At 40.2% G+C, this 13,437-nt stretch overlaps 1 protein-coding gene across 2 annotated transcripts in view; it reads left to right on the forward strand.

Moving 5' to 3' along the window:
- LOC309553939 (ceramide synthase 4-like) overlaps positions 1–13,437 on the forward strand; it is a 205,248-nt gene that overhangs the window by 188,008 nt on the left and 3,803 nt on the right. For both annotated transcript variants that reach the window (XM_082255444.1, XM_082255443.1), the window contains exons 9-10: positions 1,657–1,763; positions 7,351–7,507. In XM_082255444.1, the coding sequence (XP_082111570.1) occupies positions 1,657–1,763; positions 7,351–7,507 (264 nt within the window). The remainder of the gene's footprint in view (positions 1–1,656; positions 1,764–7,350; positions 7,508–13,437) is intronic.

Below are 13,437 nucleotides of genomic sequence, written 5' to 3' on the forward strand. Positions count from 1 at the left end.
AAAAAAATAATTAAAAAAAATATATTGATATACAGAATATGTGTAAATATATATATATATATTATACAGGACACAGAGGGTGGGTCCTGGATGGGTGCTTTAAGGAAAAAGGTTGCATGGACTACCTACAGTACTGTAAGATACCTACAATTTGGGTGTTTCCATTAGAAAGAAGAGTTGACAAATAATATGAAAGAATGAACCACAATTATTTCAGCACCTTAGTAGATATGCACAAATGTTACTGTCCTTGGCTGTCTTACAGATCATCACCAAGTTCCACTTAGAGATCCACCAACCATGGGTGCATACCTGCTGGGATCTGTTCTTCCCCACAATATCCACATACAAACAGGCAAAACTTCTGCTGTTTTTTATTTGATACCTTACAAGCAGGTAGTGCAAACTCACAAATATACATAACGTAGTTGCAAATCAGCTCCTGCCAGAACCCCTCTCTTGATGAGTTCCGCCTCCTCCTCCTCTAAATGTTTTCCTTTATATAGTACAAAAAAAACAATGGTTATCAACCACGTAAATACCGTGCCATAGCCAAAAGACAGCTACAGTGTGACTCTCATGTTCTAGAAGGGAATCCATGGAGGTGGATCCTGCACGCCCCCTGGGGCCCGCATCGGGGACACTCTGTGATGGCTGTGTCATTTGGACACAGCTGATCACAGATCCTGGTAAATGGCAAATCACAGCAGCCCTTTACCATGTGAATAGCTTTGCCAAATCACAGCTGATCATATGTAAGCAAACTTACTGGTCATTGACATTCCTTTACTCGTGTGCTGTCACATCGCCAAGAAAGGAGAGCCAATAACCGGCAAGTCTGACAGGGCACATGTACACTGATAATCAGTGCAGCTTCATCAGGGTAAATCAGTGCAGCCTCATAAGCACACATCACTGAAGAAGAAAAATTACCTGCTAAATTTAATAACCGAAACTAAGAAAAATTATTTTTTTCAAAATTTTCAGTCTTTTTTGTTTGTTTAGCAAAAAATAAAAACCAGAGGTGGTGATTAACTACCACTAAAAGAAAGCTGTATCCGTCTCAAAAAATGATAAAAACTTCATATGTGTACAGTGTTGCATGACTGGGTGTCATTTAAAGTGCGACAGCACTGAAAGCTGAAAATTGGCCTGCGTAAGACAGGGGTGAAAGTGTCCAGTATTGAAGTGGTTAAATACCACCAAAGGAAAGCACTATCTGTCTCCAACAAATTGATATAAAATAAATTTGGGAACAGTGTTGTAGGACCAAGTAATTGTCAGTCAAACTTTCATGGCACTGAAAACTGAAAAAAAAAATGGCTTGGACAGGAAGGGTGTGTAACATACTGGTCCTAAAGTGGTAAAAAATAACCAAAAAAAAAACCTGTGTGCTGAGAGACTTCCTAATTTGCGCTTTAATTAGGCAAAACACAATGTGTGTCAGTGTACAGCAATCATTTAGAAATCACATTTTGGTATTTTGAATGTGATAAAAAAAATAGAATCTATAGAATTATAGAATTACTGTGTGTAATATTCAGTGCACTAACCTAATAAATAATCCTCTATGACTTGTGTAAAATTAAGTTATACAGTATCTATTTGCCCAAAAAGAGTGATATTTTTAAAACCTTTTCATCATTTTTTCCTTAGCTAGCAAAGATGTGCAATTACAGCAAGTGGAAAAGGACGTGTAACATATTGTTTGTAATCTTTGCCTTGGTATTCATTGTCACTCGTCTGTATCTGCTTCCTACAAGGTGAGTCCTGATACGTAATTTGTGACCATTAGAAGTGTTTCCATATAGTAAAATTGTCTACTGCAAAAAATTCCACCCATGAAAAACTTGCACACCTATTAAAGCAGGGTCCGGCCTCAAAAACGACTTTTTGAGCCATCCGCTTGCTGACAATCACCTGAAAAATAAATGGATAGTCCCGATTTTTTTTCTCTTTACTTACCTTGTTATTGAAGAAAATATACTTACCTTTCTTCCACTTCCTCCCTCTGCGGCCGCAGCCCGCGCCGTCTCTTCCTGCTTGCATTGACTCCTGGGAGCTGAACGTCATCGCTCCCAGGAATCAATGCGCTTGCACCGGCCCCGCTCGTCAGTTCCGGCGCAGGCACGTCATTCCCTGCTAAACAGCTTCTGGGCATGCCCAGAAGCTGTGCAGGGATGACGCGCCTGCACCGGAAGTGACGAGTGGGGCCGGTGCAGGGCATTCTGGAACCGAAGAGGACACAGAAGATGACACCGAAGAGAACGCTCTGGCTTCAGCTGCCCACACCTGAGATGGCAGCGCTGGGAAAGACATTTTCAAGGTAAGTATTTCTTCTAAAAGGTAAGTGCAACCTGGGACAGTTGAGAGGCTATCCATTATAAAATGTACTAGCCCTGACTGTCCCGGGGGTATTTTTATCTAAAAAAAAGTTTCCGACGCCGGAACTCTGCTTTAATATGCGATTGCAGCTCATATCTATGGAAGGTTCTCCATCCCAATGTCAACAGGAACGTTTAATCAGGCATCTGCCTTGATCACTACTGTTCCCTGGTGTAATAAGCCCCACACCTTCTCCATTCTCCATTGCAATTGGGCATTAAAATAGTGTCCCTTTACATGTTTTACCAAATAATGCAAATCGTAGTATCTGTCCCAGACCTTTATTCTTTCACTGACTCCTACCTTGTCACAAATTTATAAGAGGACATGAGAAGACCAATTTGGTCTTTTATGAAAGTGTCTGGGGGAACTTTTGGTGCCTATAACAACCAATAAGGTTTTATTATGGTTGGATGGGCTAATATGGAGAGGACCAGGTCAACATTAGTGACTCACATATTAAATCTAAATTAGTGAAACATGATTGTACAAATAAAACTCAGGGGGAATTTTCCAAAACTGGAGACATGATCTTTGCATAGTAATCAACAGCTTCTATTTTCAACTTGTTTTAGTTAAGCTTTAAACATGAAAGATAGTAGCTGGTTGATTGTAATGCACAATTTTTCCAGATTCTGGCTGCCCCAGTTTTGATAAATTCTTCCCATTGTCCTTTTTCACATTTCTTGGTGTATTTTATGTTTATTAAGGTTTTTTAGACAACTGAAAAGAAAATCAAAAACAAACTGGACAACTGGTGTCAAGATAGCAACTTAAAATGTATAAAGAGATAGTTCATAGTTTTTCTTATGTTTTTATAATTTTGTTTATTATTACAAAACATCAAGTAATAAAATACACAAATAACTCTCAAAAGCCATTACAAGTATTTAAAAATACCTAAAACCAACTTAAACCAGCATAATTTCATCTTCCCTATTGACTTCAAACTTTTTGCCCAAATTTTGGTGAGATAGAATCAGCCGATTTTACTCATGTCCATACAAAATATTTGGTTCCACCCAAGTGTAGAGCAATTCCTAATTTCGGGTTCAGAACTATTAATCCCTGGTTGCTGTGGCCAAGGGAGCAGCTAATCAGCACAATCTAAGCTTCAGTAGATAGAAAGGGTAACATTAGATCTCCATAAAGAGGACTTACGCTATTACACAGGAAGCTTGTTAGTTACTTTGTATTAGCAATGAAGGTAATTAAAAAAAGTGTTTAAACAAATAAAATATAAAATAAATACAAAAATGTAAAAGCAACCTTGTCACCCCACACACACATGCAAATGCTAATTTGCATATGATGCATACATGTATGTAAACACCAATAACACCACATATGTGAGAAATTTGCACAAATATCAGAGCAGGAGCAAAAATTTTAAATTTATACCCCTTTTAATGCACCACCTGTGACAAAAATGCACCACCTGTGACAAAAAGATTGCAACTGCCACCATTTTTTTCTGCAGCTGAGGACAGAAATGAGAAAGGGACTGTGGATTGTGTTTCCTTTGTCTCAAAAGTGAGACTTAAGGGTCTGTTTAGACCCCTAATATCTCACCAAAAAACCCCAACAGCATTGTAAAAAAAAAGATAAAATTAAAATTAATCAAATTAATATAAAAACAAATTAGTAAAAAAAATAATTACAAAATGTAAATAAATCAGACTAAAATCTGTAATCAGACTAAATAGGCACACTCAGTATGTAGCATAATTTAGCCATATCCACTGTTTGCCGTGGCCGTAGGTCACAGTCTCCCTGGTAGGGGCCCCAGTGCATTACTTTGCCCAGGGGCTCATGATGCTGTTAAGGTGGCACTGCCTTGCAGTGAAGATACAGCTGCCTGCAAAACTAGAACATCTTACAATACAGGAAAGAGATATGACTAAAGCTGTAGGGATTTGTGTTTTAGCTAAACTTTAGCTTAATAGGGGCGTACTTGCAAGCATTATTCAGACACATCTTCCCAGTTTTGCCATTGAGCAACTCCATAAATGAAGAGAGTAGAGAAAAAGCACCCCCAAAATATGGAGGCAGCAGACACAGATCATGGAATTTACCTGCAGCAATAGCTGTAAACCAGTGGGAGGGGTTCAATGGGTCAGAGATATAGCAGAACTGTTGTAGCTTGAAAAGAAATAGTTTTTACCTAAGACAGAACAGTATCTATTAAATATTACACCCATTAACTGTAATGTACATTATCTCACAAACGTGAGTACACTCCTCACATTTTTGTGAATATTTTATTATATCTTTTCATGTGACAACACTGAAGAAATTACACTTTGCTACAATGTAAAGTAGTGAGTGTACAGCTTGTATAACAGTGTAAATTTGCTGTCCCCTCAAAATAACTCAACACACAGCCATTAATGTCTAAACCGCTGGCAACATAAGTGAGTACACCCCTAAGTGAACATGTCCAAATTGGGCCCAAAGTGTCAATATTTTGTGTGGCCACCATTATTTTCCAGCACTGCCTTAACCCTCTTGGGCATGGAGTTCACCAGAGCTTCACAGGTTGCCACTGGAGACCTCTTCCACTCCTCCATGATGACATCCCTTCGGAGACTGGGCCACAGGGCAGTATTCTAACATCATAACAACCCCAAACACACCTCCAAGACAACCACTGCCTTGCTAAAGAAGCTGAGGGTAAAGGTGATCAATTGGCCAAGCATGTCTCCAGACTTAAACCCTATTGAGCATCTGTGGAGCATCCTCAAACGGAAGGTGGAGGAGCGCAAGGTCTCTAACATCCACCAGCTCTGTGATGTCATCACGGAGGAGTGAAATTGGACTTCAGTGGCAACCTGTGAAGCTCTGGTGAACTCCATGCCCAAGAGAGTTAAGGCAGTGTTGGAAAATAATGGTGGCCACACAAAATATTGACACTTTGGGCCCAATTTGGACATGTTCACTTAGGGGTGTACTCACCTTTGTTGCCAGCAGCTTAGATATTAATGGCTGTGTATTGAGTTATTTTGAGGGGACAGCAAATTTACACTGTTATACAAGCTGTACAATCATTACTTTACATTGTAACAAAGTGTCATTTCTTCAGTGTTCAATAAAAAAATATTCAGTGCTGAACGTTAAATTAAAAAATTGCGTACTAGCAGCTGGACGCTCAAGGGCAATCACAATGAGTATTAGTGTTTCCTCCGTACAAGGGGTAACATGTTTCCTGGTCCCTGGTCTCATGGTCTGTCCTTTGGAGACTTTGAGGGATTGTTACTTACCTTCTCTGGCCCAGAGCGATACCCCTACTTACAGAGAATGTCTTCCAAATTGTGCAGTTGAACAGACGGTCTAATGCCACCTTAGAGATTCTTTCACAAGTTGCTGACCTTTTGGATCAAAGTATCAGTGAAATTGAACATTTTCGAAGTCATCTTTTAACATCTCAAAAGACTAGTGCAACACAAGAAGAAAATCAGGTGATTTCCAGAGTGACCATCTACATAAGATGAAGAGTCTGAGATCCTATTTGATTACTGAATACTGATTGGTCTGGATACTTAATGCTGACTGGCCCTGCAGGGTCTATGTTCTGAGGTGAGAGGCAGAGAATGTCTGGTGGTGGGAAGTTTTGAGCAGCTTATTATACATCATCGTGGAGTCCATACCAGCTTGTTGTTGGGGTCTCTGTTTCCATCACCTATAAAGAAGGACTGTTTCTCCTTTTTGGTCTATCACAATGTATATATCCATATAATAAAATATTTACGAAAATGTGAGGGGTGTACTCACTTTTGTTAGATACTGTATGTATGTACAGTATGTATTGTATACACATATATACGTATTTAGGATGTTAAAGTGATTGTAAAGGCATTTTTTTTTTAAAATAACAAACATGTTTTGCTTTCCTGCTATGCGTTATGGTTTTGCACAGAGTAGAGTTCCTCCTCTTCTCGGGTCCCCTGCCGGCGCTCCTGGTCCCTCCCTCCTGCCAAGTGTCTCCACAGCCTCCTGCCAAGTGTTCATTCACAGCTCGGCCCCGCTGTCAGCATGAGGAAAGAAAAGCCGACAACCAGCTTGTGTTTTTATATCCTGTGATCAACTGTCATTGGCTGACAGCTGAAGACGTGATAAAGGGCCGCTGTAGTTGGCCCTTTACCCCGATCTGTGAGTCTGAAGAAGGGGGCACGTGGGCAGCAAAATCACCGGAGGACGTCCATGTACTCCCTCACGGCATTGGAAGCCCATGCTGTAGCCGTCTTTTGGTTATAGCGCAAACTGCAAGCGGTTAAAGTGGTTGGAAATCCTTACCTATACCCATTGAAGTGACTGGCCTCAGGTGATACACAGAGGTGAATCAAATCCTTCTACATAAGTTGTACTTGTTTTGTACTTGTATTTGCAGCCGTTTGTCCTGTACATACTTGTAAAAAATAAGAAAAGGATTTTTCAAAGACTCACAAGGCAGGGGGCGGGGGAGTTGCAGTCAAGAGCTCTGACAGCTCATTGGAGGGAAGGGACAGCCCCCCCCCCTTCACACAGCACACAGGAACAGAGCTGAGGCTGTCAATCACAGGCTGTGTGCTGGAGTTCCTTACCTTTTTGACCCTCTTGGTGGTAAATATCTGTTGTCTACTATATGTCATTATAATAACAATACTTAAAAGTAACATATTCATTGTTTTTCCTTCCATGAATATTCTACACAAATGTGAAAAGTGGAGGAATTACCCATAAAATCTATTTACATTTTTTTTGATTTTAATGAATTTTATTGCAGCAGAAGGTACTGTATATGATATAATGCTATGGGCAATGTCCTACTGTTTGCTATTTTGTACTTTTTACCATTTTGGTAAGTCATAAATATGGAATAAGAATTCACAGTCATTGCTACTACCTCTTTCATGTGTAACCAGAATCGTTTTAATAAAAGGCGTATACTCCATTCCAGGTTAAGATATCTAAATTTCTGTTTTCCAGGATTATTTATAGCACGTATTACTACTCCATGTTACGCTTTCAGCCTTTCTTTGGATATTATTTTTTTAATGCCCTATTAATGATTCTCCAAATACTGCATATGTTTTGGGCATATATGATATTGCGGATGCTATACAGGTTCACTTTCACTGGAAAGGTATGAATGATTTTTTAATTTTTTTTAAATTATTTGTTTACAGACTGTACTTTAAAGTATATCTGATTGTACTTATTATAATGTAACATAATGCCCTTCATTTAGGCTGCATTCACAAAGCATGCAGCTTTGCACGCATTAATGGAATGCGCAAAAAGTGCACACCACACTTGTGGTGCCATTCATTTTTAACGGCACCCCAAGTGTAAAGAGCAGACACGTGTTAAAACATGCAGTTAAATGTGCAAAGCTCAATGCCGAAAAAGTTACATGATTTTTTGACGTGTTTGTTGTGCATAGGGCGGCCCATTGAAATATTCTACCCTATGCATGCAGCACGAAAACATGCAAAAAGAATGTGAGAAAACACACATTCACGAGACACTAAATGTGAAACCTCACCTTAATGTTTGTTGTTGAGTCTTGTGAAGGCCAAACTTGAGTCTTAAGGTATACTTTACCGCTCCCTGTCACTCATCATTAAGGGGCCTAATAGGACATGTTGTCGTTTAAATATTTTATAATAGGTAAAGTATATCTAAAACCAAAACTTTTTTTTGTTTTGAATACAATATGGTCAGTACCACTATTTGGTACTTTGTTAATTTTGTTTTTTTTTTCACTCCTGCTATTTGCATTGGTTACTATTATCACTGTGCCTGAAAGTGATTAGAAATTCAAAATTTTGAGCTGTCACTAGGAGAGCACTGTCTAAGAAAGGATTACCTCTGAATTCCTGTTGTATCTCTCAGACAGTCAATGAAGGGAAATCTCCCCAATGAGACACAGATAGCAAAAAAAAAAAAAATAAATAAAAAAAAAAAGGTAGATATATTGTGCTTTAATCACCCTTGACAACAGTGTATTGACCCATGTCCAGTCAAGATTGACCCTAATTTTCTAGTTGGGGTATGAATAGGCCTAAAACTGCACCACTCCTCCTGAAGCCCTGCTTAGGAGGTTTTGTTATTGTGCAGCCTATATTATGGTTTAAGCCTTAAGTGCCGGTTCACACTATTGCAATGACAGACATCGCATGTGATTTGGAGCGCGCTGCTCCTAAAACCACATCCAATGTCTGTGCGGTGCAAATTCAGCCATACAGTTGTCAAATCGCACTGCGAATGCGATGCGGGAACACGCAGCTGATTCACAGTGTTCCCGCATCGCAATAGTGTGAACCGGGACTAAAAGTAATAAGTATATATACAGTGCCTTTAAAAAAGTATTTTATACTCCTTGAAATTTTCCACATTTTGTCATGTTACAACCAAAAACCATAAATGTTTTTTACTGGGATTTTATGTGATAGACCAACACAAAGTTGCACATAATTGGGAAATGGAAGAAAAATTATAAATGGTTTTCAATTTTTTTTTACAAAAATAATATCTGAAAAGTGTGGTGTGCATTTGTATTCAGCCCTCTTTACTTTGATACCGCTAACTAAAATCTAGTGGAACCAATTGCCTTTAGAAGGCATCTAATTAGTAAATAGAGTCCACCTGTGTGTGATTTAATTTAAGTATATATACTGCTGTTCTGTAAAGCCCTCAGAGGTTTGTTAGAAAACATTAGAAAACAAACAGCATCATAAAGACCAAGGAACACACCAGACAGGTCAGGGATGAAGTTATGGAGAAGTTGAAAGCAGGGTTAGGTTATAAAAAAAAATCTCGCTGAGCACTGTTCAATCCATCATCTGAAAATTTAAAGAGTATGGCACAACTGCAAACCTAACAAGACATAGCCATCCACCTAAACTGATAGGCCAAGCAAGGACAGCATTAATCAGAGAACCAGCCAAGAGGCCCATGGTAACTCTGGAGGGGCTGCAGAAATCCACAGCTCAGGTGGGAGAATCTGTCCACAGGACAACGATTAGTCGTGCACTCCACAAATCTGGCCTTTATGGAAGAGTGACAAGAAGCAAGCCATTGTGTAAAGAAAGCCATAAGAAGTCCCATTTGCAGTTTGCAAGAAGTCATGTATGGGACACAGCAAACATGTGGAAGAAGGTGCTCTGGTCAGATGAGACCAAAATTTGAACTTTTTGGCCTAAAAGCAAAAGGCTATGTGGTGGAAAACTAACACTGCAAATCACCCTGCACATCACTTTGAACACACCATCCCCACCGTGAAACATGGTGGTGGTAGCATCATGTTGTGGGGATGCTTTTCTTCAGCGGGGACAGGGAAGCTGGTCAGAGTTGATGGGAAGATGGATGGAGCCAAATACAGGGCAATCTTACAAGAAAACCACCAAAAGACTTGGGGCGGAGGTTCAGCTTCCAGCAAGACAACGACCCTAAACCTACAGCCAGAGCTCCAATGGAATGGTTTGGATCAAACATATTCATGTGTTAGAATGGCCCTTTCAAAGTCCAGACTTAAATCCAATTGAGAATCCATGGCAAGACTTGAAAATTTCTGTTCACATACGCTCTCCATCCAATCTCACAGAGCTTGAGCTATTTTGAAAAGACGAATGGGCAAAAATTTCACTCTCTAGATGTGCAAAATTGGTAGAGACATACCCAAAAAGACTTGCAGCTGTAATTGCAGTGAAAGGTGGTTCTACCAAGTATTGACTCAGGGGGGCTGGTTATAAATGCATGCCACATTTTTTACATATTTATTTGTTAACAATTATGAAAGCCATTTACCATTTTCCTTCCACTTTACAATTATGTGCTTCTTCGTGTTGGTCTATCACATAAAATCCCAATAAAATACACGTTTTTGGTTGTACAGTGACAAAATGTGGAAAATTTCAAGGCACTATATTTAAAAATACATAAGAAAAGTTGCAGTATGCCAAATTTGCCTGTGCATGCAGTTGTCATGACATTTATGAAATTTCTTTATCGTACATCACAGGACACAGAGCAGCCATATTCATTACTATCTGGGTTATATGCCACCTATAGGTGAATGGACACTGGCAACCTATTAAGACAGGAAGTCCCCCTCTATATAAACCCTCCAATGCAAGAAGTACCTCAGTTTTTTCGCCAATGTCTTAACCTCCTTGGCGGTATTCCCAAGTGTGGCTCGGGGTGGAATTTCAGTGCCATTATCGGTAACCCCGAGCCACACTTGGGGTACCGCCAGGGAGCATCGCTGGATCCTGGATAAGGATACTTACCTTGTCCCCGGGATCCCGCAATGTATTCTTGCAGCATACGGCGGCTGGATCTTCCGCCTGATGCTGTGTGCCCTGGCTCCCGTTCACTGCAAGCGTCATGTCGCAGGGGGTGGAACCAGCGGCAAATTTGAAAAGGAAAACACACAAACACACTGATATATTGTACTCCTATTGGATTACATTACTAAATAAAATAAATTGACATTAGTTTGCCCCCCCCCCATTGCCCTTTCCTGCAGTTTTACTGTACTAGATATACAGTATATAAATATATATATATATTTATATATTTATGTGTGTGTGTGTGTATATTATATATATATATATATATATATATATACAGTATATACTGTATATGTATACGTGTAATATATGTATACATATACAGTATATATATATATATATATATATATATATATATATGTATGTGTATGTATGTATATATATATATATATATATATATATATATATACTTTAACTTTTTTATAGTTATTTATTATATTATAATTTATGGTTTTGTGTTTCAAACTTTAACATACCCAAGATGTTATAAAGAAGAACGCACAGTAAAAAAAAATCATATGTAAATAGTTGGTTTGGGCTGCTCGTCCTTAAAGCGGTAGTATCCCGCTTTTTGACACTTTTACCTACAGGTAAGCCTATAATAAGGCTTACCTGTAGGTACAAATAATATCTCCTAAACCGGCACGGTTTAAGGGATATTTACAGTGCATGCAGCCGCTCGCGCGAGCGGCGCATGCGCTCTGAAGGTCCGGGGGGACCTTCAATTATGTTGCCGGGAGCTTGCCGGAAAAATCACTCCCGCGCGCATGCGCGGGAGTGACGTCATCGCGGCTCCGGCCAATCATCGCGCCGGAGCCGTCTCTCCCGGCCAATCAGCGCGCCGGAGCCGCCGAACCCGGAAGAGACGACGAGGGATCATGGCAGCGCCTGCAGCGATGTCCGGGGGTCCGTGTCGGGGCTTCGTTTTAAGGTAAGTTACACATAATGGGCTAGTATGCGATGCATACTAGCTCATTATGCCTTTGTCTTGCAGGTTTTTTTTTTTTATTTATTTTTTTATAGGGTTTACAACCGCTTTAAGAATTACATGCAAAATAATTGTACCGCTTTCAGCACCTAAAATCGGAAACAATCATACCGCCACGGAGGTTAAAGGTGATGGTCACAGTTGGAGAAGCTCTCCATGTTTTTATGTTTTTTTCAAAGAAGAAGAAATAAGATTATGCTACAAACCCCGATCAAGATCTAAGGGGATTAGCAATCAGATCCATCCGAGACTAAAAGGATGGTTCCTGAGCCTCGGTAAAGGAGAAATGAGGTTTTGCCTGTAATGTGACCTTCTTAGGCACTGGACCCTGGGATCTGGACCCTTGGTAAAACCAACCCCAAAGGCATTCCGGCAGGGTGCTCTACAGGTCTAAGGAAGTGGCCCCTGAAAAACAAGGGGACCCAGTCCTTGAAGGTCGACAAGTGACAGAAACCCACCGTGATGGGTGAAGATTGGATTCTTGTTATAAGCAGAATCCTGCGGCGGGAATAGTAAGTTCACTTTAAAATATTTTTATGTACTGTTCCCTTCTGAGTTACAGATACCGAGTGCCATGTTTAGGTCTGCACCTGGGACAGTAGGTGTATCAGCTGTGACAAAGCGTAAATCATGTAAGACATTTCTTCTGTTAACAAAAGCTTAACTTGTCCTGTGGATAATGCCCAGGTTTTTAAGGATCCAGCTGATAAGAAGTTGGAATCTTTACTAAAAGCTTCCTTTGCTATTGCGGGGTCTGCAATACAACCAACAGTGGCAGTTATAGGAGTTTGTTAGTCTTTAAAAGACCATAGTAAACTAATTTCCAAGAAGGTTCCTTCTCAAGGAGAGTCTGTGGAAGATTTGGCAGATCTACCTCGAACTCTATGTTTTGCAGTAGATGCTCTTAAAGACTCCATTCAGCAAATATGGTGTGCTCTTTGGTCAGTAGGTATGCGCAGCTAAAAAGCTGGTCTACGGAATTACCGTGTGAAAGATTGCTGTCTGACTTTCCCTTTTATGGGGAGCGCCTATTTGGTGACGATCTGGATAAATATATCCAAAAGATTTTTGGGGGTGGGGGGGGAGTGCATTGCTACCAGGTAAAAGGGAAAGCAAACATCCTTTTCCATCACTCAGACTCCCAGTACTTCTAATCCCAGGCAGTTTCAACAGCCCCAGCCATCTGGATCTAGAACCAAGCCTTCAGGTTAAGGACAGAAGAAACCCTGGGCCCAAAGACCTACCAAGTCTAGCTCTAAATTTACATTGTGAAGGGGTGCCCCCATTCAGTCGGGTGGGGGGAAGGCTGCTATGGTTCTCAGAGGTCTGGGTGGAAATAATTTAGGACAACTGGGTTATTTCCACTATCTCGCAGGGGTACAAACTAGAATTTTCGGGTGTTTCCTCATCCTCGGTTTGTAAAGTCAAACATACCTACAGATCCTCTAAAGAGAAGATCTCTTTTTCTGGCTCTGGACCATTTAGGGCAGGGATTCCCAAACTACGGCCCTCCAGCTGTTGCGGAACTACACATCCCATGAGTCATTGTAAAACTCTGACATTCACATACATGGCTAGGCATGATAGGAATTGTAGTTCCTGAACAGCTGGAGGGCCATAGTTTGGGAATCCCTGATTTAGGGTCTCAAAGAGTGATTACAGAAGTTCTGGATGATGAAAGAGTCAAGGGTTTTTACTCAAAACTTTTCGTAGACCCCAAGCCAAACTGAG

Source organism: Pelophylax lessonae (assembly GCF_965119305.1).
Source record: "Pelophylax lessonae genome assembly, chromosome: 1".
NCBI classification, from domain to species: domain Eukaryota; kingdom Metazoa; phylum Chordata; class Amphibia; order Anura; family Ranidae; genus Pelophylax; species Pelophylax lessonae.